Source organism: Crocodylus porosus, unplaced genomic scaffold, assembly GCF_001723895.1.
Source record: "Crocodylus porosus isolate Cpor-Errol unplaced genomic scaffold, CroPor_comp1, whole genome shotgun sequence".
NCBI classification, from domain to species: Eukaryota; Metazoa; Chordata; order Crocodylia; family Crocodylidae; genus Crocodylus; species Crocodylus porosus.
In genome coordinates this window covers 5,678,182-5,703,384 of record NW_017728916.1, presented here as the reverse complement: position 1 = coordinate 5,703,384, position 25,203 = coordinate 5,678,182, and the positions used below count along the sequence as shown (strand labels likewise).

The following is a 25,203-nucleotide window of genomic DNA, read 5'->3' as shown; positions in this document are numbered from 1 at the left end:
TCAGTAGCCTTTGATACCTCCTAGCTGGCTCAAGGCTGCAACATTGCCCTAAGAGTCCCAACTTCCTCTGCCCTTCAGGACCATGAGTCTTTATATGCAGTAAGCCTCCCCCATGAATGGTGGGGGCTGTTAGCAGTTATCCTTCCCTACCCATCTATCTTTGCCTCACTGCTCCCTTTTCTACAGTACAGAAAAGCCCATGCCACACCCTCTGCCTGTCCCCAAATACCATCTGATGCATTCTGACAGCTGCAGATGGGAGCTGCCTTTCTAATCCTCTTCCCACCCTGCTAGGTTAATCTCAGATTTGCCTCCCTGATCTGCCAAGATTAGAAAAGGTTCCATTCTTTCTGCAGTCCTTGCCCCCCTCCTTTCCCCATTAATCTTCTAGCAGTTTCTATGTGCTCTTGTACGCAGAGCTTTCTCTCTCTAGCTAGTCTCCTTTTCCATCCCCAACCAAGCAAGAGCAATCTCAGCATTATGAGTCTGGCCAAGCTGCAGCGGCATCAGAACACCATCACAGAGCAATATGTACAGGCCAACTCCAGATGACACTGGGAGCTTGCCAGCCATAAGACAGTTCTGGAGACAAGAGAATTAAGGGGCACACTGAGTTGGAAACATGCTTTATTGGTTGTTTTTCTTAAAGTCAGCACAGGAACAAGATGCCAGCAGAACAGCTCCACTTCTAAAGTCCACTAAAGACTAAACCCATGTGCAAACTTCTCAGGTAACACTGGTTTTCAGGGTGAGTGTAGGGTAGCCACTCTGTAGTGAGCTGTCTGGGCTGTCCTTACAGGCATACATAATGCTGGGAAGTCCATGCCCATTGCTTGGATGGCACAGCCACGCTCTCAGCAGCATCCCAAAGGATTCTGGAAACAAAAGACGACAAGACCCAGAGCAATATCAGGGAGCAGAGACCCTCTGACACAAAGCTTCAGAGTTTTCAACAACTTCCAATTAGAAAAAAAATGGATGAGACTATTTTCTTGATAGCCCTTGTCAGTACAGCTAAACTACCAGGAATATCTGTTGTAAAGGAACAAACTCCAGGTCAGTTCCTTTCCTCAACATTAGGGGGCTGGCTGCATTATCCAGAATGAGACAGGAGCTCTAGAAACACTGTTCCCGGAGAATGAACAAGAGTCACTTATCAACCAAGTCTGGGAAGGTCAAGCCAGTAACCTGAGAGCTTTGGCACCAAGGGTGACTCCTAAACTCATGGGTGAAGCTTCTGGCTCAGCACACTGCTTGCCCAGAGGTACAGGGAGCTCCTGCCCTCATTTCTCCATCAGGGATTCAAGCTGTTCCTGCAGAGTGACCAGCTGCGGAGAGAGGGTTGGGAGAGAAAGGCACAAGCTATTACAAGGATATTACACTGCTGTAAGTCCTTGCATTTTCCCTCCTCAGACCAAAAGGCTAACAACATTCTCATAGCCGTACAGCACTTCCCAGACAACTGCATCACCAAACTACTGGTCTATCCAGGCACCTATAGATAACTGAGGTCTCTCAGTCATTCCTGATCAAATACAACCTGGCTTCACTCATGGCTTCTGGTGAGATCAGAGCCTGAAGTGGCACAGTGAAGGACGTGGAGTGCTTTCAATGAAATTCTTAGAAAAGCAGGCAACTTGTCACTTCCTGCTAAGCAAGTATGGCTCAGTGTTATCTCATAACATGGCACGTGTCACTTTCTTCTACAAGGACGCAAAAGGGTCAATAACATAGGTCCTCTTACCTGCTGCTTTTCTCGTTCTTCCTGCTGTTTGAACTCATCCAACACAGCCTGGAGACGGGTCTGGAAAGTGACAAACCAGAATATGATTGCTAAAGCTCTTGCCAAGGACCGCTTAGCCAATGGGAACAAAACAACACCCTGCAATCTGACAGGCTGTATGGGGAGCAGAATGCAGCATGGGTCTCAAGACTCTTTATCTTCTGCTGCAGGTTTTTGGCTTATTCTGCATTAGTCACAGCTGAGTCACATGGCTGGCTGGCTGGCACACTTCCTTATAGGCACATGAATCTTAATTCCACAAAAGGGAAGGACTTTGGTTTCTCCAGGACAATGGTTGATGCTTGTTAAGAGTCAAAGCCTGCACAGCCTCCACTTAGCTGACTGGGACTCCTGAGGAACACAAGTTTCACATAGGAAAGAGGGTCCCCAGGGCCAGACAGCACTTACCTTGAGAGCCAGGTTCTCTACTTTCATAATGAGATCTTCCTGGCGCTTTCTCCGCTCCTGGGTCTCCTGGAGTTTACTTTTCAGGTTGTCAATCTGCTTCTGGATCCCCATGGCTAAAACATAAAGAGCTCAGGACTTACCGCAGACCCAGTCCATAAGCACAGTTGAACTGTATCACAAGCAGAATCATATAGCAGTCCTCCACACCCTGACACAGTGCTGATTCACTAAGGGAAAAGTCCAGGTTCAGCACACCAAAAACAGCCCATCCTGGCTGCAGACTGCCCTGTGACTCACCGATCTGGTTTGTACCCTCACTCTCCTGTTGCTGTCCATTGGATTCGTTTAGCTTGTCCTGCAACTGCCTCTCCAAGTCTTCCTCTGTGTCCATGATGTTCAAATCTTCGTCATCATGATGATCTCTCTCATCTTCATCTTCACTGCTGCTGCTGATGTCATTAAAGATCTCCCGCAGTTCATCATGTTCTAGTGGTTTGACACAGAAGGAAAATAAGGAAAATAGTTGAAGAAGGTGCACTGGATTCAACAGTAATCTACAAGTCTCTCCTAAGATGCCACATATGCCCTTGGCTTTCAGGAACAGTGCTCTGTACTGAATGCTTATCTAAATACACTTCTACCTTCCTTAAGTTTGCTTTGATTCATTAGGAAATTCTAACCCAGGTCCAATGGACTAGAAGTAGGTGAATTGAAGACCAAGGAAGATCTATTTTTCTGCTTTTATAAAACAGATACTGTTACAGCAAATACATATCTGTTCCAGAAACTTGGGGAACTGTGCCAGTTCTCTCCCCCCAATGAATGCAGCCTTGGTGTTCAGCTCTGCTCATACAGTCAAGTCAGCTCTCCAGTTTGAGGCCACCCTTGTGTGCAAAAGAAGGTGGTGACCCTGCCACCTGACAGGTAAATACTTTTGCTAAATTAAGCACTGATCTCTTCTAGTGTACCTGATGAGCCGTGGCCTTGTTTGTGTCCAGACATCCCTGGAGAGGAGATGTCCAGACTGGTGAGCGAACCATGGTTGTCTGCTTCCTTTGTCTCATCTTCAGCAATAACCTCCCAGCCTGACAGCAGATGCACAAGAGTCAAGGGATAACAACAAAAGGTAATGTCTGCGGAGAGACCCCTGCAGCTACATCCAGGGCTTTTCCAGTTAAAACAACACCGGGGGTAAGTAACTCCATCCTATATTTCAACAAGCCCCTCTAATTCTGGGCATAGTTGTTACAGACACCCAAGTTTGGCCAATCTGGGCATTCAGGTATCTCTTCTTTTCTCTTCTCAGCAGATATTACAGCAAGTTATTGTACTGTCAGGAGCATCAGCTGCAAATACATGGACATTACTCACAAAGTGCTGTGACAAATGCCAAGAGGAGGTTGCTGAGAAGCAGCAGATTTTGAACAGACTAAAGGTAAAACTCTAAACTTCAGTGTCTGTCATCTGCTCAGCTTCTGTTTGCTCTTACTACCCATGTGTGCAACAGGCTGAACTTCTCTGTCTGGCGGCTCCTTCTAGCCTCCCTCAGAAGCTGTTCAGCAGGGTTTCTCCCGAGAAAGGATACGGACACTGACAGCCTCAGCGTCTGTGCTCAGCAACCGCTTCACCTCCTTTTCCACATCTGGAGACTCAATGTACTGGGCAAGGGAGAGAGAATGGAGCAGAGATATTGTCAGACATCTTTGAGCAGACAGTTCTGGCTCAGGGGTTTCTTGCTCTCTGGCTGCCTCCCAGTACTTTACCTCATCTTATTCTTTGCTTGTCAATTAGCATATTCCTGCCCCTCACAAGCTCTCCAATGACGCTACCTGCCTCAGGTCAGCATCCTATCTTCCTTTCCTCTTCCTCAAAGCTTCTGGGTTGAGCCGAGTACCCTCAATGGCCTGACTTCAGCTCCTCTTGGAACACTCCCAAGTACCTCTTAAGAAACCAATCTATGTGGCATGTCAGGTCTTGAGGCTGAATGCATTTATGAAAGGCCCCTCCAAGGGGCTGGGGCCTGGAACAGAGCTGTGATTTGCTCCCCACACACCCCTGCCTGTGGAACTGGCAAATGGGGTACAGCCACCTAGGGAGTTTTGGCGTGCTGTGGCTGGGGTGTCCATGAAAGGCCCCTCCATTTTGTTCTCAGTTCTAAAGTGAACTAAACAATCATACGAAGTTTCACTTTTTATTATTAAATTAACCAGAGGGTTTTTGCATCTATTGACCCCACCCCCGTGAAATTCTATAAAATATGAACTTTAATTTCTACCCAGGAGAACTTTTACAATCTTTTCTAAGATTCCTGACGAAGGGTGTTTGTGCCTGAAAGCTTGCAATTAAAGAATTTTTTTTTGCAAAAATCTTGTTGGTCTAATAAGAGATATCACCTCTGTCCATGAACCCTAGTGCATCACTAGGCTTTCTCCTACAGGAAAGCAAGAACGTTCTGCGAGACCAGGGGTTCTGAGAGACTGGTTTTCCCTAACATCAAAATGTAACATTGCTCCATCATGCGTCTGAGAGAAGAAATAAATGCAAAGCACGAAAACAAATCCATCCAGCCTAGTGATACAATCATCAGCCACTTTGCAGAGCTCTTTTTTGCTCCACAGACCTTTACTAATAAGGGCATTTGCATAAAGTTATAACCTTGACAGGATAATCTGCATGTGCCATAGCCCAGGCTGCTGCCTACACCTGGCCTGGACAGGGCCAAGGGACCTGCCACAGGCTGGATCTGGCTCACAGGCCATATTTTGCCCACCCCTGAGTTAGTTACAAATCCCTAAAATATGGGGCTAAGACCAGTTCCTAAGCCAGGGCCATCCAACTGGTGATAACATGCAGCTCCTGGGCTGCTACCCAGCTGCTGCTTTTTCTATTGCTCTGGCTGCAGCCAGAGGCTCTAGGCTCCCTGCTTCTCCTTCAGCTTTTGTTTCTTGCTTTTCCCCCAGGGGCAAGGGTGGTGCAGCCCATGGCACTGGGACAGCCTGCAGTGCAGCAGCAGCAGATGTGAGCACTACCCACATATGCAGTGCAAAGAGATACATGTTTTGGGGCATGTTGTGTATGCAATGTGGGCAGGGGAGGGGGAGGCATGTTGGGAGGATGCAGCAATGCAGTCTGGAGGCCTATGGCTTGCACTAGTGCAACCCTAGGGTATGTGGCCTCCTACCACTTTGAATCTAGAAAGCCCTGTCCTAAGCTAGTGACCCAGCACTGAGAGCTTCTCCCTTTCCCAAGCTTGGTTGCTGGCACTGCAATGGACACAGCTCACCTTTTTCTTGGCTGTCTTCCTGAATCGCCTCTTTCTTACGTTCTTCAGTGGAAGAGTAACTGGAATAAAGGAAACAGCTCATGTGTGCTAGTGGATACCAAGGGGAAAGGTCACGTAAGTGGCAAATTCAGTAAGTCTGAATGGAGTGAGTCTGAGTGATGCAGCAGCTCTCTCAGAAATGATGAGATGAGGAAATGCTTCTCACCTGTCCAGAGGAGTAAGAAGGCATGACAGATTCTGCCTGTACTACTAAGGGTGGGCAGGAAGGACAGTTATGAGCCTGGGAGTAGGCTGGCATAGGATAAAGTTGCAGCTCCTCTACTCACTGCCATGGTTCCAGATGAATTTCTTCTCTCTGTCCTTGTCCTTTTTTTTGTTTGCCTTGGGGTCAGTACTCACAGTTGGCTCTTCCACAGGAGGGTAGAGATCACCATCCACAGTGCACACAAGCATCTAGAGTCCCCCAAAACACAAATAAGTTTACTGTATGGTGAGATCGTAGGGTTGATGGCATGTGGTACTGGTGAATCCAAAAAGAGGGAGTGAGCAAAGAGGACAGGAGAGCTGCAAGAAGGGCTAGCCATACATACCTGGCAAATGTCTGCTGTCTTGTAGAACGTTTTCTTATCAATGGTTTTTAAGCTCTCAATGATGCAGGGCAGGTCTACCGATTTGGCAGCCAGAGGGACACGGTCCACACGGACGATCCCATGACGTCCATCTGCTGCAAAAAGCCAAAGAACAAACCAATGGTGTGGGTAGCCCTGCTGGATGGGCAGACTGCATGCTCTGTCCCTGGGCCACTGTTTAGAAACTCCTAAAACTTTCTTGAAAACTGAAGGTGCAATAAACTGTCAGGTTTTCTTGTTAAATTTAAGACATCCTTTGCAACAAGGTGAGAAGACATGGCCTGACCTTGAAGCAGAGAAATAGCTGTGGGTTGCATCCTCCAATTGCTTTTGGTTTCTCCACAGCAGATCTGGGAATTTGCTGATACAGCAATAGTGAAAAAATATATCAGTATATCCTCCAGGATCAAAGGCCCAAGGCCTTGCTCCTTAGATCAGCTTTACCCATGCAATCACGCATCCCCTGAACCAACACCATTTTCTCTTTAGGATCACAAATATCCACGTCAGTTTCTCTGGGAAACAGTATACAAGGCAGACAGGAAGTTAAGTTTCCTGGAGTGCACAGAAGCTTGTGTTGGTTAGCTGAAGCATACTGCTGCTGGTTTCAGCTCTATCCTGTGCTATTTGCACTATGCAGCCTTGAGCTGTCTAATATGCTGTAAGATACAGCTTTGTCTCCAGGGCTCCCAAGGGGTGGTCTGAGGACAGTTCCTGCTTAGAGACTAGACACCTTCACCAGTAGTCTGCTGGAAAGGCCATTCTATAGTGCAGCACAGCTGAGAGCTCCCTCCCTAACATTTTGCCTACGTGATGAGCAAAACCTTGAAGGCTCTTCTTCCTTTGTACTCTGCATATTAAGTCCCCTTCTTCTGAGGCCTCCAGTACTCCTGCTTCTTCCTTAGAGGAGCTCATCTTGCATACTCACGATGTAACTCAATGGTGAGTCTGTCTTTGAGGTTGACACTGCCAGACTGAACCGCCCTCCGCACAGTAGAGGCATATTCCTGAGAGAGATGAATGAGATGTGACAAGACCTATGTATGCTCTCTGGGAAACATAGCTGCTCTCAGATATGTCCACCTTTAAACCAGGCTGTTATCCTAATACAGAAACCCAACCAAGAGGCCACACTATAAATGGTAGCACCATTGCTCCCAGAGCACATCACAGCCCATAAGTTAACACACTCTGAAAATGGTACACGGTCCCTTGGAAAACAGAAACCAGATGGGGTTTTTATCGGCTGTTTACATCCATTTCATGGATGAGGCAGCCAAGCAACACTTTCATGGAACATGAGATGCCCTTCTCAGGATTACAGGTCAAGGCAAAGTTAAAGAGCTGTACCTATAAGGATTCATTTGTTAGTCAAAGGGAATGCATCTGTGAGGTCTTTTGAGAGGCTTTCCCTGCACCCCGCAAACAAGGCATTTATTGAACAAGATTATTTGCACCAAGAAGGACTGACAGGACTGGTCAGCAGCAGTGACCCAGCACTTATGCATGCTTTGGTGTGCTTTGTAGGGCATTTATTCCACAAGGTCCAAGTAGCAGAGCACAAAATGCATCTCGCAGAAGTACCAGGTATAAGGGATACATGATACAGGGGAGTCACTCTCCCTCTGCCCCAGAGTCTGCAGAATTCTCCGTTTCAATCTCCTGAAACTCTTTCCTCACAAACTGCACTTTCCACCCACCAAACTCCACCAAACAGGGGCCAAGCTGGGCTCTCAGGAGCTTGGTGCCAGCCTCACATGGGACCTCTCCCACCATGGCATCTTTAACTCAGGCCTAGCCCATGCATCTCTTACCGGAGGCAGGCGCAGAACAAACTGGCTCTCCAGCTCATGGGGAGCGTCGTCCTTGCTCTTGCTCATCTTCTGTTCTTGAGTTCAGAAAAAAGCAATGAGCAGCCAGAGGGCTGCTCAACTCCCACCTCCCTGGGGTAACACAAGACCCCAAGAGCCCCTTGGCTGTACGGAGACAATGGGTAACAGACGCTGCTGGAAAGGACGTTTCTGAGCGAAGGGCCCGTTCTTCCCAACACCTAGGTAGCCCACCGGGTCTGGGCAGCAGGTCCCGAACGGGCAGCCGGCGCTGCCCCAACGAGCTCAGCCCTCGCACCTCAGAAACGAGCCCCGCAGCAGCAGCGTGCGGAGCGGGCTCAGGCCCTTGCTCCCACTGGCCCCGGCCCCGGCCCCGGCCCCACTGCTCTCCCGGGCGGTTCGATTCCTAACAACAGGTCGGAATAACGACCCCGCCAGAAACGGAAACGGGCCGGGACCAGGCTGAGGAGGGCGGGGCCAGACGGGCCCGAGCACGGCCGCAACACTGGCATGGGGGAGGAGAGGCGCAGTACTCTGTCGTCACTTCCTAGGGTAAGGGGGCGGGGCCGAGCGCCCCCTGCGGCGCCGGAGGCTGGTGGAGCCCGCGCACGTGCGGCCCCGCCCGCCCCGGAGTGACGTCACGGGCCGGGTCGCGATGGAGGGTGCGCGGGGGCGCTGCGAGTTCTACCTGGGGCTGGGGCTGGCGCTCGGTTCCTGCGGCTGCATCGGCGCTAGCTTCGTCCTCAAGAAGAAGGGGCTATTGCGCCTGGCTGCTCGCGGCGCCGCCCGCGCAGGTACCGGGGCGGGAGCGGCCCGGGTGCTAGCGAAGCACTGTGCTGGGGTGGGGGCGGGGCTCCCCGGGGCTCGGCGGCCGTTGACCCCACCCCCCGCTGTGTTGCAGGGCACGGAGGCCACGCCTACCTGCGTGAGTGGCTGTGGTGGGCCGGGCTTCTATGCAGTAAGTGCGACGCGCCCGCCAGTCGGGCAATTCCGGTGCCGCGCGCACTGCCGGGTCGGGGAGGTCTCCCCTGCGCCGCGGGGGGCGAGCGGGAGCCGGGAGGGGAGGCGACACTTGTGAGGAGGCTGGAGCGGGGAGGTCCGAGGGAGGAGATAATGGTGTTCACCTGCCTGCGGGGCCATGAGGGTGGTTCTTCTCTGGGACTGCAGGGACAGGCCGAGGACCGATGGCAGGGGAAGCTTAGGCTGGAGATTAGGAGCTTTCTAATACTGAAGGTGTTTCAGCATTGGCACAGGCTCCCAGAGAAGCCAAGCCTCTGCATTCCTGGAAGCTGCCCAAAGCAGGTCAGACAGGCACTTGGCCAGGATGGATCCAGCAGGGCCTGGACCAGGCAGCTGCATGAGGTCCTGCACTTCAGGAAATTTCAGCAATCTTGATACTACTGTCAGCAAGTGATGTCAGGATCATGGTTGTTAAGTTTTGATTGCTCTTGTTTGCCTTATTGTCATGTTCCCTTTGTCAAATCAAGGTTCAGCTGCCTGACTTTACCCCTGAGCACTGTGGTAATGTTGCCTTTCTAAGCACAGCTGTGTTGCATGTTAAAATCTTGCATGTTTTTAAATATTGTAAATGAAATCATGGGCACAATAACTTCCAAAATGGCTTGCTCACCCTGCATAGTATGTTAGGTAATTATGGAACTCACTGCCAGGCTTGGCAGAATTTGATTTTGTTATTATTTGGATGGCGAAAATCCATATTTATTTTTAAGCTTTTTATTCTGATTTTTTATTGATTTGAAACTTTCAGGATTGCACCAAATTTAGGGGTGTTTTTGGGTCAGCTCTCCACAGGGTTTGGCCCCTGTGTGATCCGAGCAAGGACCAAACTCCTGAGGAGCCTGGCCTGACCCCTGGGTGATCAAGGCAGGGGCCAAACTCCTACAGAGGCCAGGCTGGGCCAGGCTCTGTGGGACTTGGCTTTTCCTCAGCTGGGCACAGTTAGGGGCTGGTGGTACTGGGCTCCTCACTGCTACCAACCCTGCCCCTGCAGCCCTGCCACCTTTGACACAGTCTTAACGGCACAGTGGCTGGTGTGTGTGTGTGTGTGAAGTGCCCCCTGCCCCACATTTCCATACCTCTATGCCAAAATTTATGTATTTTTTTTTTAATTACTGATGGAAATATTTTTCCATCTATCAGTGTCAAGTGAAATGGATGTCTATCAATAAAAATCAAATCCTGTCAAACCTGTGCATAGCCAGTTCCTCAATTTCTGATGTTGCTAGGAATTCAGCCAGAGCCTTATGGTAATTCACTAATATGATGCTAACAGATGCTGCAGGATGTCTACCAACTGTAAAACCATTCCTATCACACAAAGGCAAATTAGGAAGATACAATTTTCCACAACCCCTTTGAACTTTACAAATACTATTGATCTTTCCTTTCTCTGTTGTTGATTAGCAGTGTTCCCATATATAAATTAGAGGCTTGTCTTTGATTATGTATGATCCTTGTCTGAATCAGACAGTTTGACTACATAGCTGTGGATAATAAATGGTGGGGTCAGTGAAATCCAGGTGGGTGGTGATGACTGTACCTCTGTTCAGTGACTGATTGTGCACTATGTGCAACCAAACCCATATTCTGTCAAATTTGCTCTGTTTTAAGTTGCATTCCTGTGACTGACTGTCCTCTGTCTTGCAGTGGGAATTGGAGAAGCAGTGAATTTTGCTGCGTATGCCTTTGCTCCTGCAACAGTGGTAACACCGTTGGGCGCATTAAGTGTTCTAGTTAGGTGAGCACCATCAGAAAAAGCAACACCAATGCCTTTGCTGTTCCCAGTGAAAACAGTTCTCTACCCTCACCTTATCCTCTTCTTCAAATACTCCATCTTTTCTGACTTCAATCCTACAGCGCAGTTTTGTCATCCTCCTTTCTGAACGAACGACTGAACATCCATGGGAAGATTGGCTGCATCCTAAGTATCCTGGGCTCTACAGTGATGGTAATCCATGCTCCACAAGAAGAGGAAGTATCCAGCTTGGAATCAATGGCAGAGAAGCTGAAAGATCCAGGTACCCCAAATACAGTGTTCATCTCACCTCTTTATAAGAGATGGTAGAATTACTTGTCTAGACTGGGGAGGTTAAACAGTAATCAGTTCTTCCTGCTTGTTCTATACCCAGTTGAAAGAAATATTCTCTGTGATGGCTGGTAGGACTCTTGTTACTTAAAAATTGGATTTTTCATGTTTTGGGGATTGTGTGTAAAAGCCTCTGCCACCAAGTGGAGAGGCAGTGTTACACAAATTGCCAATTGCTCAAATCAAGAGTGAGACCTTATAAGAGAGGATAAGGCAAGATGCCTGGTTTATTAAGTTCATTCATACCCCAGTTCCTGTTCCGCGCTGGTATACATTACCGGTCTTCTCAGTACCCGGATCAGCTTAGTGGCCAGTCAAGCTGATCACAAGTAGGAGCCAGGCTCCTGCTGGTCCATCTCATTAGATGAACTGATCCTCCAGGCTGACATGCAGAACAAGACCCAAATTTGAAATGTCTCACCCCATCTTTTATAGCCTTGTCAATTCATCCAGTCCTCCAGGCTTTGCTGTGTTATCACTATGTTCTTCCTTGAAGGTTGATTGCTGTTGTTTTGGGTGGATTCTTCTTGTTCTGGTCCTTTTCTCTCTCTGCATTCTTCAGCCAGTCGCCAGCCATTGTTTTCCTTTTCCACAGACACACTCTCACCCATTCTCTCACACATACAGCATACAAAGGTCAAGCACTTATATCAAGTTGCAGAGCAATACAAAATGGAGTTTCTTAAGGCAATGCAAACCTCAAGAAAATAAATAAGATTAAAAGCAATAGGCAAAAAGTCTATTTGTATAACAGCAGTGGTTACTGTCAAGCCTGGCACAAGATGTATGGTGTAGGCACACACTGTATTTGTTTTTCATATGGCCCCTTTGATATGAAATAGCTAGACAAGAGTTACAAAGGAAGCAAGAATCATCAGCAGCCACAGTTTATCTTAATGCAACACTGGCGTAGATGAGAGGATTGTCAGTACATGAGAGAGGCAGCATAAGACTAGGAGAAGACTGGTTAGAAAACTGAGTGAGGAAAGCACAGGAAAACTTGGAGAGAGACCCCTATGATAGAAACATGAGATGTAGCAGTTGGAAACAAGGGATTGATTTGGGCAGTAATATTAAGGGTAGTGAGTGAAATTGCAGAGGAGAGGAACCAAGCAGATCAAGCCAGGGTCATGCTACAACTCATCACAGGGCCCTGCTGATGCAATGTGCAGAAAGACTAGAAGAGCCTTAATCCCAGTCTGCAAAGCTCAGCTAGTATCTCCAGTCCTGACTTGCAGCCCTCCACTGTTCGGCTGTTCTAGTTACCATTCTTACCCATTCTCTCTCTTCTCTCAGTGTTCACAGAACACATTATATGTAGCACAGATGTATAACAGCATTACCCACTATGTTGCAAATCTTAATGATTCTCCTTCTGATCTAAGGATTCATCGTCTTCGCTGTGTGTGTGCTGGTGAGCTCCATTCTCCTCATCTTCGTCGCTGGGCCTCGTTATGGTAGGAGCAACGTCTTAGTATACGTTTTGGTCTGCTCTGCCATTGGCTCGCTCTCCGTGTCCTGTGTCAAGGGCCTGGGCATTGCACTCAAAGAACTGTTTGCTGGGAAGCCAGTACTGAAAGAACCACTAGTATGGGTGCTACCAGCTTGCCTGGGGGTCTTTGTCAGTGTCCAGATCAATTACCTGAACAAGGCTTTGGACATCTTCAATACATCTGTGGTCACACCAGTTTACTATGTCCTGTTCACCACAGCTGTCATGACGTGTTCAGCTATTCTTTTCAAGGAGTGGCAACACATGGCCCTGGACAACATAATTGGCACAATAAGTGGCTTCCTCACCATAGTCTCTGGCATTTTCCTTCTACATGCCTTCAGAGACATGTCCTTTTCCCCAGACCTGCTGCCCCTCATCCTAAGGCAAGGAGGGGCAGACCTGCATACCTCATCTTGGAGCGGGGCAGAAAGGCACCAGTCATGTCTACATCAGCCCCTTCTGGTCCCAGAGGACATCCATAAAGGTTCTCAAAGTGTAGAAGAGGAGGAGGAAGTAGAATGTGTATGAATGCTTACAAAACAACAAAACTTTAACAACCACTACTAGATGCCTGAGAAGCGCTGAATTGCTACTGGTAGCTTTCTAGTCCTGCTACTGATCTCCATTTTGGTCTGATGCAGCAAGCTAAAATGAACATCACCAGCTCCAACTATTGCTGGGAGTAAACAAGCATCATGTTTGTGAGAGAACTGTGCTCTCCCACTGGTAATGGACCTGAATATCATGCCAGGAGATCTGACTAGCTTCCAGGTGCTCAGAACACAAGACCTGGGCAAAACACCTACCAGTGTGTTCTGGTTCCTTCTCAGTATATTCCTCTATCAGAATGTGCCATGGTTGCTGCTCTACTGTTGAGGCATAGGTCTACGGATGTATGAAGCAACCTGGCAATAATTATAATAACCCTTTTTGAATGTGAAAATCATTTTAGGTGGCCTTAAACATTTTTTTTATATTGAAAGTCTAACTTCTGCAAAGTATTCTGAAGTGCTGATCCTTGCAGTGTTATTGCTACACCTATAGCAACACAGGTGACTCAATGTTTTAACGATGGAATTATTCAGTATGTTTCAGAAACTCATTTGTACAGCCTTAAAGTGCCTTCTCTGCTCACTGTAAGAGGTTATTTACTGAGTCAAAGTCAAGAGCAGAACTAGATAAACTCTGCAGTGGTGCTGTCCTGGCTCTTTGAATCTGGTTCCTCTGTGAAGTGTGACTCCTTCCTGGTATGTTTCACTGGGAAGGGAATACATCCATGTACCATAATTGATTAAAACAGACTTGCTCTATTGCCAGTATGGCCTGCAACATATTCATGCCAATAGCCACTGAAATGACACAAAGTGGTATGAAGAACATGAATTTTCTTTACAGCGGTGTGCCTCTAATGACTGGGGATAGTGTACAATTATTCCAAAAGGATGTCTGGGTGTGTTCAAAAGTGACCTTGTAGAATACAACAGCTGTGTAGTATCAGATAGGGGATTTCCTCTGAGAAAGAGGAGGTAGATGTGTCTCCTATGTCCATTCAGTCATTATACTACTACACTGGGGTCTCTCTTTATAAAAATTTGTTTTGTGTGAATTTGCTTATATGCGAGACATTATTTACACCATAAATTCACTGTATGCAAGAAAAAATTGCTTTGTGGGAGGCTGGCAGAGTTTCAGCCTGAAGGTGGCTGGGAGAAAGCAGAAGGAAGATGGTGAGATGGGGGGGGCCATGTGCAGTATGTGGCCCCAAGTAACCTTGAGAGCAGCTCCAGCAGGTAAGTGGTGGGCAAGATTGGGGAGATTGAAGCCCCTGTAGGGAGGGGGCTGGGCTGGGGCTGCTGCTGCCTAGCTGGGCAGTGCTTGCGGCCTGGGCCACAGCATGCAGCTGCAGGGTCTCAGCTCACAGCTTCTCTGTGTGGCCCTCCTGATCCCAGCCACACCGGTTGCGCCTGCTGGGCTGCAGAGCCCAGTGGGGGAAGCAGGGTTGCAGGAAACAGTGCTGCTGCTTCCCTCCCCCGGGCTTCTGCAGCCTGGTGGGGGACCCAGCTTGGCTGGGATCACTGGGGCCGTGTGGAGAAGCTGTGAGCTCTGCGCGCAAGAGGCGCATTGTTAGGGCAGCACAGGACAAGCAGCCACAGGCAGGGAGATCTCTGCATGGCTTCTCTGCTCCCTGATGCACCAGGTTGCAGGGGAAGGAAGCGGGACAGCAGGGGACTTGGTACATATCCCTATTAATTACCTGTAATAATAGATTTGCTTTATGCAAGGGTTTTTTTGGAACACAACCCTTGGATGAAGAGAGACCTGATTGTAATTGTAATTTTGGAAACTAGAGTGAGACTTAGGCAAACTAACAGTTGAATAAGGACTTGGAAAAAAAATCATCTGAGGTGGAAGACACCAGTTGGTCACTATCCTCTTCCAGGCAAGTAGAGGATACAGTGTTACAGATGTAAACCTATTTCTTCCATCTGATAAAAGGTACACATTGTACTTGTGTTTAGACTGTCACATGACTTGGTATGCTCAACTAGCAGCACTGCTTCCTTCTACTGAAGTGTAATTTACTGCCATGTCACACCACACTTCATGGAAAGAGGCTGAACCGCACAAGTTTCAACAGTATTCATTTGGGGTTTCCCAGAGGACTAAATTAATAGTAGGATTAGGCTGTTCAATGAGTGTTTGAATGGTTTGTGGAATAAGACAGAACTTCCAGTTCAGTTCCTATGGGAAAATGATTAAAAGGCACAGATCCAATCAGACCTGTGGTTAGTGGCTCAGAGGGATGAAAGGGTCACAGAACAAGTTACCTGTTAATTTCTTCCCAGAAAAGTTTGCACTGTTAGCACTACTTAGGATATCTGAACCCATTCTGTAAAGCAGTAAATTTTCTTAAAGTATCTGGGCATAGACTGTTTGTTTTAGTAACTAGATAAACAAGTCTAGTCCAGGAAACCAATACATTAAACCACTTTACAGCAAGCAGAAAATCAGAATCCATAATTAGACTGTCTAGTAGGAACTAGAGGACTTGTGTTTAACAGTAGAAATTAGCAAGTCCATTTCTACCTCAGTTATTTGATAATAAACTGAACAGTAGTGACACAAGGTAAAGGGTAAGTCAGAGAGTCCTGCCAGCCCACCCCTAGACACAAGACACGCTTTTTTTAAAAACTGATCCAATTCATATTTATTCTAATGTTTGGGAGAATGCACTTAGTGGAGCAAGCCAATAGTAAGTGTCGCAGTTCTGCTTTAAACAGTTGTTACTGGGCCACATGACTGACTTTACCTTCACAAGCTTTAAATTGACTTCCCATAATCTAAGTTACTGGGAAAGTTTTCATTGCCAAGCAAGCTCTTTTCAGTGTGGTTGACACAGCTATACTGGTGCAGACTTGTGACCCAGGCTGTCCTCTGCTCAACACCATTCCCCATGGATCTGGAGAGCAAATGTCAGTATGGCTGCACAGTCTGAAGTGGTGCAAGGAGAGGAGTAATTAGGAAGCTGAATGTGAACTTAGTACCATTAAAAGCAATGGTCCCAACCCTGGACTTGGGATTCACATTAGTATTCCCATTACCTCCACTTTGTACCAGTACAGGAGCACTCCCTCTGAGATACACAAAACCCTTCCCAGAGCTGGACATTTTGGAGCTGTTGTGCTCAACATATTAACTTCAGCACAAAGCCTGTACATGGAAGGCAACAGGTGGGAATGGGAACAGTACAGTGTCACCTGGAGTAGTAAACGTGCATCTGTTACAGCCTTACCTGGCTGTAATAGTCACAACTGGCATTTAAGTAAAACTGAGTAGCTGGTCAAAGCTGAGGCAGGTGACAGAGTGCTCTAGTCTGATGCAAAGGAGGGGGCCAGCCTCCCCAGAGCTTGTGTTCTCTACAGGTGTCCCATCAGCTGCTCTCCCCACTGACTTGCAGTTCTCCTCGTTGAGGGGCTGGAGGAGCCGATGCTGGGTCAATCAGTCAGGCTCTCAGAGAAGGCCGACTTGGATTTCTGTGTCTGCTCCAGCCGGTTCAAAATGAACTGACTGGTGTCTATGAAACGTTCAACACAGTTCACAAAGCAGGTCTCTGCCCGACTGTCCAGCTTGGGCCCCGGCTTGTCCATGCATTTCTCCTGCTCGAGACACAAAGAGCTAGTCAGGGGAGAATTACGAGAGCCCAAAGCATGCACTTCCCAGGGGAACAAGCTTGCTCTTGGGAGTGGCCTAGGGAAGAGGGAGAAATATCTGGCTCTCACCCACCAACCTGTCTGGAGGCCGGCACCATTTAAGACGGAGCTAAATCCGCGAGCCTGGGCCAGACCCGGCGCCTGGCTCCTCTAGGCCTTCCCGCGAAGGAGCAGCGGCTCCAGGTCCCTCATTCCCTCGGTGCGCCAGGGCAAAGGTCAGGCGTCCCCGGATTGGTTTGCGCTACACCGGCGCCGGGGGGCCCGGAGCACTCTTGCTCGGCTTCCCTCCCCTTGCCCCGGAACTCCCCCCGGGCGCGGCGCGGCGCTCACCCAGCACAACTCGGTCATCTGATGCACCAGCTGCTGGAAGCGCTGCTTCTGCGTCTCCACCTCGATGAAGTGCTGCAGCTGTGGGTCGCTGACACTCAACCCCGTAGGAGACGACGCCTCCATCCCGGCCCCGGCCGCGAGCGACCTTCACGTGTTTGGCCGTAGCACCCCCAGCCAAGGAGGGCGCATGCGCAGCAAGTATCACGCTGCGGAATTGCGCACGCGCCGAGCCATCCCACCTCTGTGACGCCGCACTGAGCTCTTGGCCCCGCCCATCCGGCTTCAACCGAATTACCCCGTCTTCCAGATCCCGCCCCTAGGTCGTAGCCAGTGGGTAGCCAATCGCCGCTCAGTCTCTGCCTCGCGTCGGGGACGTATCAGATCGGGGCGGGGCTGCTGGGGAGGGGAGTGGTTGCCTGGCTGTGGTTAGAAGCTGGCTGCGGGCTGGGCCTGGGCGTGCAAGTGTGTGGGTGTGTGGCGCTGCAGGAGCTGCAGCGCTGCGGTGGCTGGTGTCCTCGTAGCAGCGCTGGGAGGCTGCTGTGTCCGGGCGGCGGGGGCGGGCGCGGGCGCGGTGTAGGCAGTAGTGGCTCCTCTCCTTGCAGATTGTTTTATTACAAAGCTCTCGAGCCCCGCCCTTCCCCGCCCCGCGGGGCTCCAGCTGCCCCGTTGTGCTAGGCCCCGTGCACCCGCGGGGCGGCCCGCCGCCACTACGGGGGCTCCTGGCAAAGGCGTCCCAACAGGAGCCGCGGCTCTTTCCCGGCCCCTTCGAGAAGCTCCAGCGTCTGTCGGGCGGCGGCGGCGGCAGAGGTGCGAGGGCAGCGCCTCAGGGCTCCTCGTCTCTGAGGTCCAGGATGTTTCCCAAGAGGACACGGAAGGTTGGCCGCTCCTCTGCTTTCTGCAATGAAAGGAGGAGCCGTCACATCAGGCAGGCACGGGTGAGTATCCCTGCAGGGAGGCTCTAGCAGTGCTCGCCACGGTGGCAGATACCTGTCCCCAGCCCTCCCTGGTGTGGCAGTTGAGGTGGGACCTACAGGCAGACCGAGCCCAAGCAGCAGTGGCCTAGGGGTTGGGCAGAGCATTAGGGAGGTGTCCTGCAATAGGCACCAGTCCCTGCGATGCGCGGTGCTGGCAGGAAGCCTACCTCGTGCCAGCAGCTGTACATGATGACATAGACCCTCTCTGAGGCCTGCTGAGGCCGATAGAGGCGCAGCCCCTGGATGACATGTTCCGTTGTCTCGGTGTTGTTAAACCTCTCATACGGCATCTTCCCCAGGGAGTAAACCTCCCACATCAGAACGCCTGTCAAACAGAAGTGGGTTCAGCTGGTTCACAGGGCAGAAAGGATCACAGCTGGAACTGTTGCTGGCAGTCTTAGCTCTCATCCCAGCCCCATTCAACATTCCCCTTAACAACAACTCTTGGAATTGCCACAGTCTTCCTCTGAACTCACCAAAAGACCAGACATCAGACTTGCTGCTGAACTTGCTGTACATCAGGACTTCAGGGGGGGACCACCGCACTGGAAACTTAGACCCCACTGAGCTTGTATACTCATCATCTAGGACATACCTACAATAGATAATAAACCTTATGGGATGTTGCCTTGTTATTTTCTCATTCACTTACTCTGCCATATCAGCCTTTCCCAATCCTGTCTGAAAAGCAATGGGACAGGCCAAGGAGGGAAAGGAAGGAATACAGAGAAGGGAAGAAGGGACAGACTGGAGACATGAGAGGAAGTATAGGGAGGTTTGGATTGGAGAGGGAGAAACAGGAGGGAGAATGAAAGGGAGATATGACCATCTAGGAAACAGGAGCAGAAAGGGGGAATGAGGAGCCAAGGTAAAGGAAGAGCAAAATACATATGACAGATGAATGGGTTGGAGAGACCAAAGTAGGAAATAGACAACCAGGAAGAAGTCTGAGAAAAAGGAGGAAGAGAGATGGGTAGAGAAGAGATGGAAAGGTAAAAGCTGGAAAGGAAGTTTGAAAGGGAAGGAGACAGGCATTTGTATGCAAACTGACCTGGAAAGTCCAAAATCAGAGACTTTGACAATCCCTTGGTCATTCACCAAGCAGTTGCGAGCAGCCTGTGGAGAGAGATGGAGACAGGATCAGCACTGGCTATGCTAATTACTTCCCACCTGCCCCTCTGTTCCTGGAGGAACTATATTCTAGAGCACAGTCTTTAACAAGAGCTACCAAGCTGCTAACAATCTCAAAGCACTAGCATAGTTCAGTCCATTTGCTGGACTGAATAGCAATATTATATCAAGAACAGATCAAGCACCTTGGATGGCATTACTGCCAAGCTAAGACTGTTAAAAATGGTCCATCTGCAGATGTGCTACATAAGAATTGTGTCTACAGAGTGTAGACAAAGCAGGATATTCATCTTTAGAAATGAGGTCTTGAATCCATTCCATTTTCTACTGCACTGATACAGAGCGAATACAGCCCATGTTCCACCATTTGGTTGAAATGACAGTGTTCACTGTTTGGCTGAAATCAGAGGCTGCCTTCATCCTGGACACCTAACTGGGCAAAATCGGGTTGCAAAATCTTGTACTTTCTTCAGTGTCTCTGTGTATGGTGCTTGGTACTTGTTGCACATATTCTGGGAGGGAAAAGGAGGTTATGGAGAGAGTTTGCAGCGAAGACTACGTGATTCCGTTTTCAAAAGCCCATGATAACCTGGACCCAAATCATAAGAACCAAATCAATTTTAAATAATACATAAGACTTGCTATGTTGATTCAGTCTGTTAGTTTGCAATCCCCTGAGCTCTTCAGGTGAAGACACCATAGTCATACACTTGCTTATAACTAAGGAATTTCCTTGCTGGCCACTGTAGCAATAAACTAATTCCATCACATGAGATTTGAAGCTGATTTCCCCATCTTTAATCTGTGTAACTATAAATATGATCATACATCAACTAACCCAGCCACAGAAACTGACTTCCCTCATCAGAGCAGTGCAAAACCTTGCTATACCCAGATAACAGGAGCAAACATTTCCTGTTGTTTGTTCTCAAAGACTGACCATTAATTTCTCAGTGAGAAAGTATCTTTGTAGCACTGGATCAAAGGGATGAGGCCAGGACACTGCCAGGACATTATGACATTCATGAAATTACTTATACTCACTTATTCATATTCTTTAAGGACCTACCAGATCTCGGTGCAAAAACTGCTTGGACTCCAGATACTCCATGGCCTCACAGATGTCCTTGCACATCTCCAGCAACTCAGAGGGCTGGAACCTCTGTCGGCTTTCTCGCAAGTAGGTCAAGAGGCAGCCATTGGCCATGTATTCTGTGATGATAAAGATGGGTCGCTGCTTGGTACAGACCCCATACAGCTGCACCAGCTTCTCATGAGACAAGTCCCTGCATGGGAAAATCAGAGAGGAAATGTGTACTGCAGAAAAGGCAAATGGGTACAGAAAAGCTTGCAACATGGAGATGGACACCCGACACGGACAGATATTCCACGCTGGCAAAGTTGGGTGGGGATTCAGTGATAGTAATGGCAATGCCGTTTCCTCTCAAGTGATCCCTCCAGGGCAGGAGAGGTATTAATAGAGGTGGCAGTACTGGGAATGTCCAGAAGTGAATGAACTTGGAGGATTAAATCCCACCATTCCACCCCCCTCCAGGAAATTCTGCAGATACAACTATTCCAAATGAAGCATGTTGATAGAAAAGACAGAGGAAAGAAAGAGGATTTGTTGCCACTTACATCATAACTTTGGCTTCATCAATAAACTCATCCTCTGACATGGATCCTTCTCGGATCATCTTGATGGCCACATCGTATTGGCCTCTCCATTTGCCATACTTCACCACTCCAAACTGCCCAGTCCCCAGCTCTTTCAGAAAAGTCAGATCCTTTGGCTCAACCTCCCATGACCCTACAACAAAGAGACAGGTTCATGCATCAGAAGAAAGGCTGAAGGAAGGCAGGTGCCTGCTGAAGCCAGTCCTACTGTTCACACGGGCTTGCCTCAGGGGATGTTAACAAGCTGTGGCAGAGGAGCAGTCCTTGTATCCCAGTCCCAGTAAAACACTGCAGTGAAAGGTGCGGGAGTGCTACAGGGAGACACAGCATCAGCCCACACTGTTAATGGGGAAAAGCAATCATTACCATAGCCCAGTCCAGCTGTGGAAGGAGCATTTTTTCGGTATTGAGACACTGGGTATTTCAGTCTGGATATAAGCCCTGAAACAGAAGAGAAGGTAACATGGTCAGCTGCATCCACAGCTGCCCCCAACACTTTGGAAAAGAATGTCAACAGAACAAGACACAAATATTCCTGCATCAGTAAAATGCTACAGTCCTTGCTTTGTGTCCCAGCTCTGTCTGTCCTCTCGTGTCTCCTGGCATCTGGCCTGTCATAGCTTCCAAAAGGCTTGGGCTTTTGACCCAACATTTGCTCCATGTGCTGTAAATGCAGAATTTCATCCTGGGTTTATCTGGCTTGTTCTACCTCCTCTGAATTGCTGTGGTCTATTTGAGAGGGGGTATCTTGTACCTGCAGGGTTCTTGAGAAGTAGGGACCTAATTTGCAAGGAGAAGGGAAACATACCATAAGCTGCTTCTATGTCAAACAGAGGAAGTGCCTGTACTTATCTTTCATGACTGTCATATATCACTTGAGGTTGCTGTTCAGTTTTGAATTGCTGCCTGCTGGAATTCAAAGTTCTTCACACATGTTGTGGACATCTGGTTTCTTGGGGACAGTTAGCAGTAGTGCACCTTGCACTGCTGCTAGTTGTCCCTGGGAAACAACCATGCCACATGTGCTGTGACACGCAGCAAGTTACTCCGGGTGGGGTAGGGGAGGCTGGGGCCAGCACTGGGCTGGCCCCAGCAGCCTTACCTGGGGTTCTGGGAGCCTCCTGGGGCTGCAGCAGTGGTAATTCTACTGCAGCGCTGCTCCAGGCAGCCCAGCTCCACTTTTGAGTGGTTTGTGCTGCCTGTGCATGCACCACTCCGCCTTTTTTCTCCATGGTTTTTTTGACTCCTTATCCAGGGGTCAAAAAAACCTTCTGCGCTGCTCCCCCATAGTGTAGAAAACAACTGAACATGCGGTATGTGATGCCATAGAGATGTCTGCAGTGCCACATATTGCATGGCTGTGCTCATCTGGACGCAGCCACTGGGGCTGGGGGGTTAAACAAGGCAGTAAAGGAAAATCATGGTCTAGGTAAGGAGTTCCCTGCAGCACTATAGTGGTGAGTCCTAATGCTGGGGTTTGGGCTTTTTGCCTAAGGAGAGAATCTGGAGATCAAAAGACAGTGGTCTCCCAAAGGTCTGTGCTCTGGAGAGGGAGGGGGAAATGCTGTGAGGATGACACAGAGATGTAGACTGACAGATGTTGAGGTCCACAACATGCAAGGCTTATGGTGCTGAGGGAGAATGAAGGGTACCAGGTCTAGTAAGGGATGCCAAGCATGGGTAGGACAACATGCAGGTGTCAGGCTGCTGGTGTCGAGCCAGTGGTCCTGCTTGGTGACTTGACCAATAATGCAGGGTGGGGGTAGTAACTCAGAAATCTTGAAAGGGCTGGACTGAAATGATTGGAGAAGGGCATCAGAAGGGGCCCCCATAGACCTGTAGACCATGACAACTTTCCATCTCGTCCTGTGGGGAGAAGTCACCTTAATAGTAGAGAGTTCCTCCCCCTCTGATTTCCTCTACAGGAGAAGATAGAAGCACTGTGTGTATTGCAGGATGTGTGTCAGGTATGGGATCCTAACTGAAATGTGCTTTGCTTGTGTATTTTTCTTGTTGCCTACTTGCACTAGTATTTAGCTGTTGGTTGTCTTTGATCTGGCTCTGTCACTCACCGGCAGAATTGTGCTGATGGTACGTGATGAGCTCCGGAATGGTGTTGAAGAGGTGCTTTTCTGCCAGGTAATACTGGTTCTGGGTTGTGCAGCATACCACATAATGGCGGATTGTTCCCTGCAGGTCCCTGCAGAATCAATATGTACTGTCAGTGGTTCTGGGAGGGGCCTAGAGAGTGTGACAGCCAGTTAGTAAGACAGGTCTGGAAATGCCATTGAAGTGAGGGGGTAGTAATAAGACAGAAACCAACTGACTGCTCTTTTTATGCCTAAGAAAAGGACAGCAGTGTCAGACATGACTTACCCAGAGGACTTGGTATATACTGAGACTGTGTATTTTCCTGTCTTGCTGGTGGAATCTCGCACTATGAAACCTCCTTCTTTCCCCTGAAATATACAACAGTGAGATGCAGAACAGAGGATGAGGCTGGCATGGGGATGGACTCAAAGAATCCAGTAATGTGCATCCAGTAGGGATCATCTCCCCTGTGCATAGCCAGTGGAGACGTGAGCAAGGCTTAAAGTAAGTGGGACGTGTAGAGTGGAATTAAGGGGAAAGGTTGCCAGTATGGGATGTGATGAGATAGCAGAATCACCACTATCCCATAGGGAGCAAAGTCCTTGCCATTGAGGCGTATCCTGGAAGCATCTCTATAGCTGATCAGAATGCTAGTGGGCAGGGCAGGGCTGCTCTTCCAGATGCTGGCAATCCCATGTCAATCAGGTTGGACTGAATGTTGAGAGTTTGTTTTGCTTTGCCTTTGGATTTAATGCTTGGTCCTGGCCATAGTGCTCTGAGCCTTTCATAGTCATAAGACCCTTTCATGCAAATTTCTGGGTTAATTCCTCTTTTCCCACCATTTCCTTTCAGTATCCCTTTCAAGCAAATTTCTGGGTTTATCCCTCTCTTCCCATCATTTCCTTTCAATATCCATCTGCCTCTACTCTCTTGCACTCAACCATATTCCTGCCAGCTGCAAAGGAAAGCTGCTGCCGCTATATACAGCTGCTTAAACAACTTAGACCAGATCTTCTCCTGGTGAAAACTGATGTAACTCCAGTGACTTCCATGGAGCAACTTTGATCTACACCAGTTCAGGATCTGGTCTGTTAAGCCTCAGGATGCTTTTAATGACTACAGAATTTGTACCGGTCACTAAGGACAACCCCAGGCCTTCTCTTAGAGCCTTTCCAGCTGTGAAGGCCCTGGTGCTTCACTGCATTTTTGAGCACATGACAGCTTTGCCTGGACCTGACAAGGTTGGAGGAGAAGCAGACGGAGGTCACTATGCAGATACTCTCATTCGTTTCCTTCCAGGAGTCCAGTACTGCCAAGAGGGATACAATAACAGCCCAGACTGGCCTGCAGGACTAGGTCACTTAATGTCCCAAGCTCACCTCTTGCTTCAGCAGTTGCTCTGCTTGGCTCCGGGTTATGTTTTTCGAGTACCACCTGGAAGGTGAGAATATGGTAGCAATCAGGGAGAGATCCCAGTATAGGGGCCACTGTGGGGCAGGCATGCCAGTCACCGGGAGTGGAAAGAGCCTGTGTGGGGAAGACTGTCATCTTCATCTCTACACAGCTTCTGGGTTCTGTTTCTTCATGCATGAATGGCTTTGAGGGAGAAAGCGGCAGAGCCAGCCTGTCCCAATGTGGGACATAGGGGCTCAGAAGTTTAAAAAAAGAATCTAGGTTTAAACAAGCCCCAGCAGCTAACCCCACAACTTCTCATACTCACTCAAACATTTCCAGAGAGTCCCTGGCCTCTGTGACATAATTGTTAGGAATGTAACCTTCTTTCCTGCAGGAGAAGAGAGACCCTATTAACCAGTCCTGGAGGAGAAGGAGCTCAGGAAAGAAAGAGGAGATCTGTGCCAGGATCCTGGGGTGGAAGACATGCACTAGGGAACTTGCTCAAATCCAGCAGACACTAGTGAGCCTCTCTGCGGTGATGGTGATGGGCTTTGAAGAATGCCTGCATAAAGGCCTACACAGATAGCCCAGTGCAGGCCTCTTCCTTCTCACACCGTGATAAGTACATTATCAGCCCTTCCCTTCCCTGCTCATAGTTTCATAGTTTCTAGGGTTGGAAGGGACCTGAGTAGATCATCTAGTCCGACCCCCTGCCGTGGCAGGAAAGAATACTGGGGTCAAAAGAACCCAGCAAGGTGTACATCCAACCTCCTCTTAAAGACCCCCAGGGTAGGAGCCAGCACCACTTCTCTTGGAAGTTGGTTCCCTGACGGTGAAGTAGTGCCTCCTGATGTCTAGCCT

At 48.9% G+C, this 25,203-nt stretch overlaps 5 protein-coding genes and 1 long non-coding RNA gene across 9 annotated transcripts in view; 3 read left to right on the top strand and 3 right to left on the bottom strand.

The window, feature by feature from the left end:
- The window catches only part of DRP2 (dystrophin related protein 2), a 60,738-nt gene extending 59,805 nt beyond the window's left edge, over positions 1–933 (top strand). The window contains exons 22-23 of the transcript XR_002101344.1: positions 654–870; positions 914–933. The gene's annotated coding sequence lies outside the window, so the exon portion shown is untranslated. The remainder of the gene's footprint in view (positions 1–653; positions 871–913) is intronic.
- An 18-nt stretch (positions 934–951) lies between these two features.
- TAF7L (TATA-box binding protein associated factor 7 like) lies at positions 952–8,710 on the bottom strand. Of its 2 annotated transcripts, XM_019536313.1 has the most exons (12): positions 8,621–8,710; positions 7,918–7,991; positions 7,032–7,110; positions 6,065–6,198; positions 5,801–5,927; positions 5,475–5,533; positions 3,777–3,849; positions 3,160–3,276; positions 2,489–2,677; positions 2,192–2,304; positions 1,745–1,804; positions 952–1,328 (listed from the first exon to the last, which is right to left on the bottom strand). In XM_019536313.1, the coding sequence occupies exons 2-12, from the start codon at positions 7,981–7,983 to the stop codon at positions 1,284–1,286; spliced, it is 1,062 nt and encodes a 353-aa protein (XP_019391858.1). In that variant the 5' UTR covers positions 7,984–7,991; positions 8,621–8,710; the 3' UTR covers positions 952–1,283. The 2 variants fall into 2 exon arrangements, with proteins under 2 accessions (XP_019391858.1, XP_019391857.1); XM_019536312.1 differs by lacking the exon at positions 8,621–8,710 and having other exon boundaries at positions 7,918–8,363.
- Positions 7,117–23,962, top strand: LOC109310938. Its single transcript, XR_002101347.1, has 3 exons — positions 7,117–7,338; positions 14,324–14,327; positions 23,952–23,962. It is a non-coding gene; the product is annotated as an uncharacterized LOC109310938 (long non-coding RNA).
- On the top strand, positions 8,573–13,845 carry LOC109310935 (magnesium transporter NIPA2-like). The gene is made up of 5 exons (XM_019536311.1): positions 8,573–8,726; positions 8,834–8,890; positions 10,600–10,690; positions 10,810–10,970; positions 12,424–13,845. Exons 1-5 carry the CDS (start codon positions 8,588–8,590, stop codon positions 13,059–13,061), a joined length of 1,086 nt encoding a protein of 361 aa, XP_019391856.1. The 5' UTR covers positions 8,573–8,587; the 3' UTR covers positions 13,062–13,845.
- On the bottom strand, positions 15,159–17,275 carry TIMM8A (translocase of inner mitochondrial membrane 8 homolog A (yeast)). The gene is made up of 2 exons (XM_019536314.1): positions 17,075–17,275; positions 15,159–16,690 (listed from the first exon to the last, which is right to left on the bottom strand). Exons 1-2 carry the CDS (start codon positions 17,195–17,197, stop codon positions 16,529–16,531), a joined length of 285 nt encoding a protein of 94 aa, XP_019391859.1. The 5' UTR covers positions 17,198–17,275; the 3' UTR covers positions 15,159–16,528.
- The window catches only part of BTK (Bruton tyrosine kinase), a 22,842-nt gene continuing 15,306 nt past the window's right edge, over positions 17,668–25,203 (bottom strand). For 2 of the 3 annotated variants that reach the window (XM_019536310.1, XM_019536308.1), the window contains exons 9-16: positions 24,668–24,730; positions 24,327–24,381; positions 23,233–23,315; positions 22,929–23,056; positions 21,223–21,297; positions 20,818–20,989; positions 20,249–20,465; positions 18,684–19,164 (exon numbers count right to left, since the gene is read on the bottom strand). In XM_019536310.1, coding sequence (XP_019391855.1) covers positions 18,697–19,164; positions 20,249–20,465; positions 20,818–20,989; positions 21,223–21,297; positions 22,929–23,056; positions 23,233–23,315; positions 24,327–24,381; positions 24,668–24,730 — 1,261 coding nt within the window. In that variant the 3' untranslated portion in view covers positions 18,684–18,696. Of the gene's footprint in view, positions 17,970–18,215; positions 18,374–18,524; positions 18,644–18,683; positions 19,165–20,248; positions 20,466–20,817; positions 20,990–21,222; positions 21,298–22,928; positions 23,057–23,232; positions 23,316–24,326; positions 24,382–24,667; positions 24,731–25,203 lie in introns of those variants that run through there. The other variant, XM_019536309.1, reaches the window with a different exon arrangement.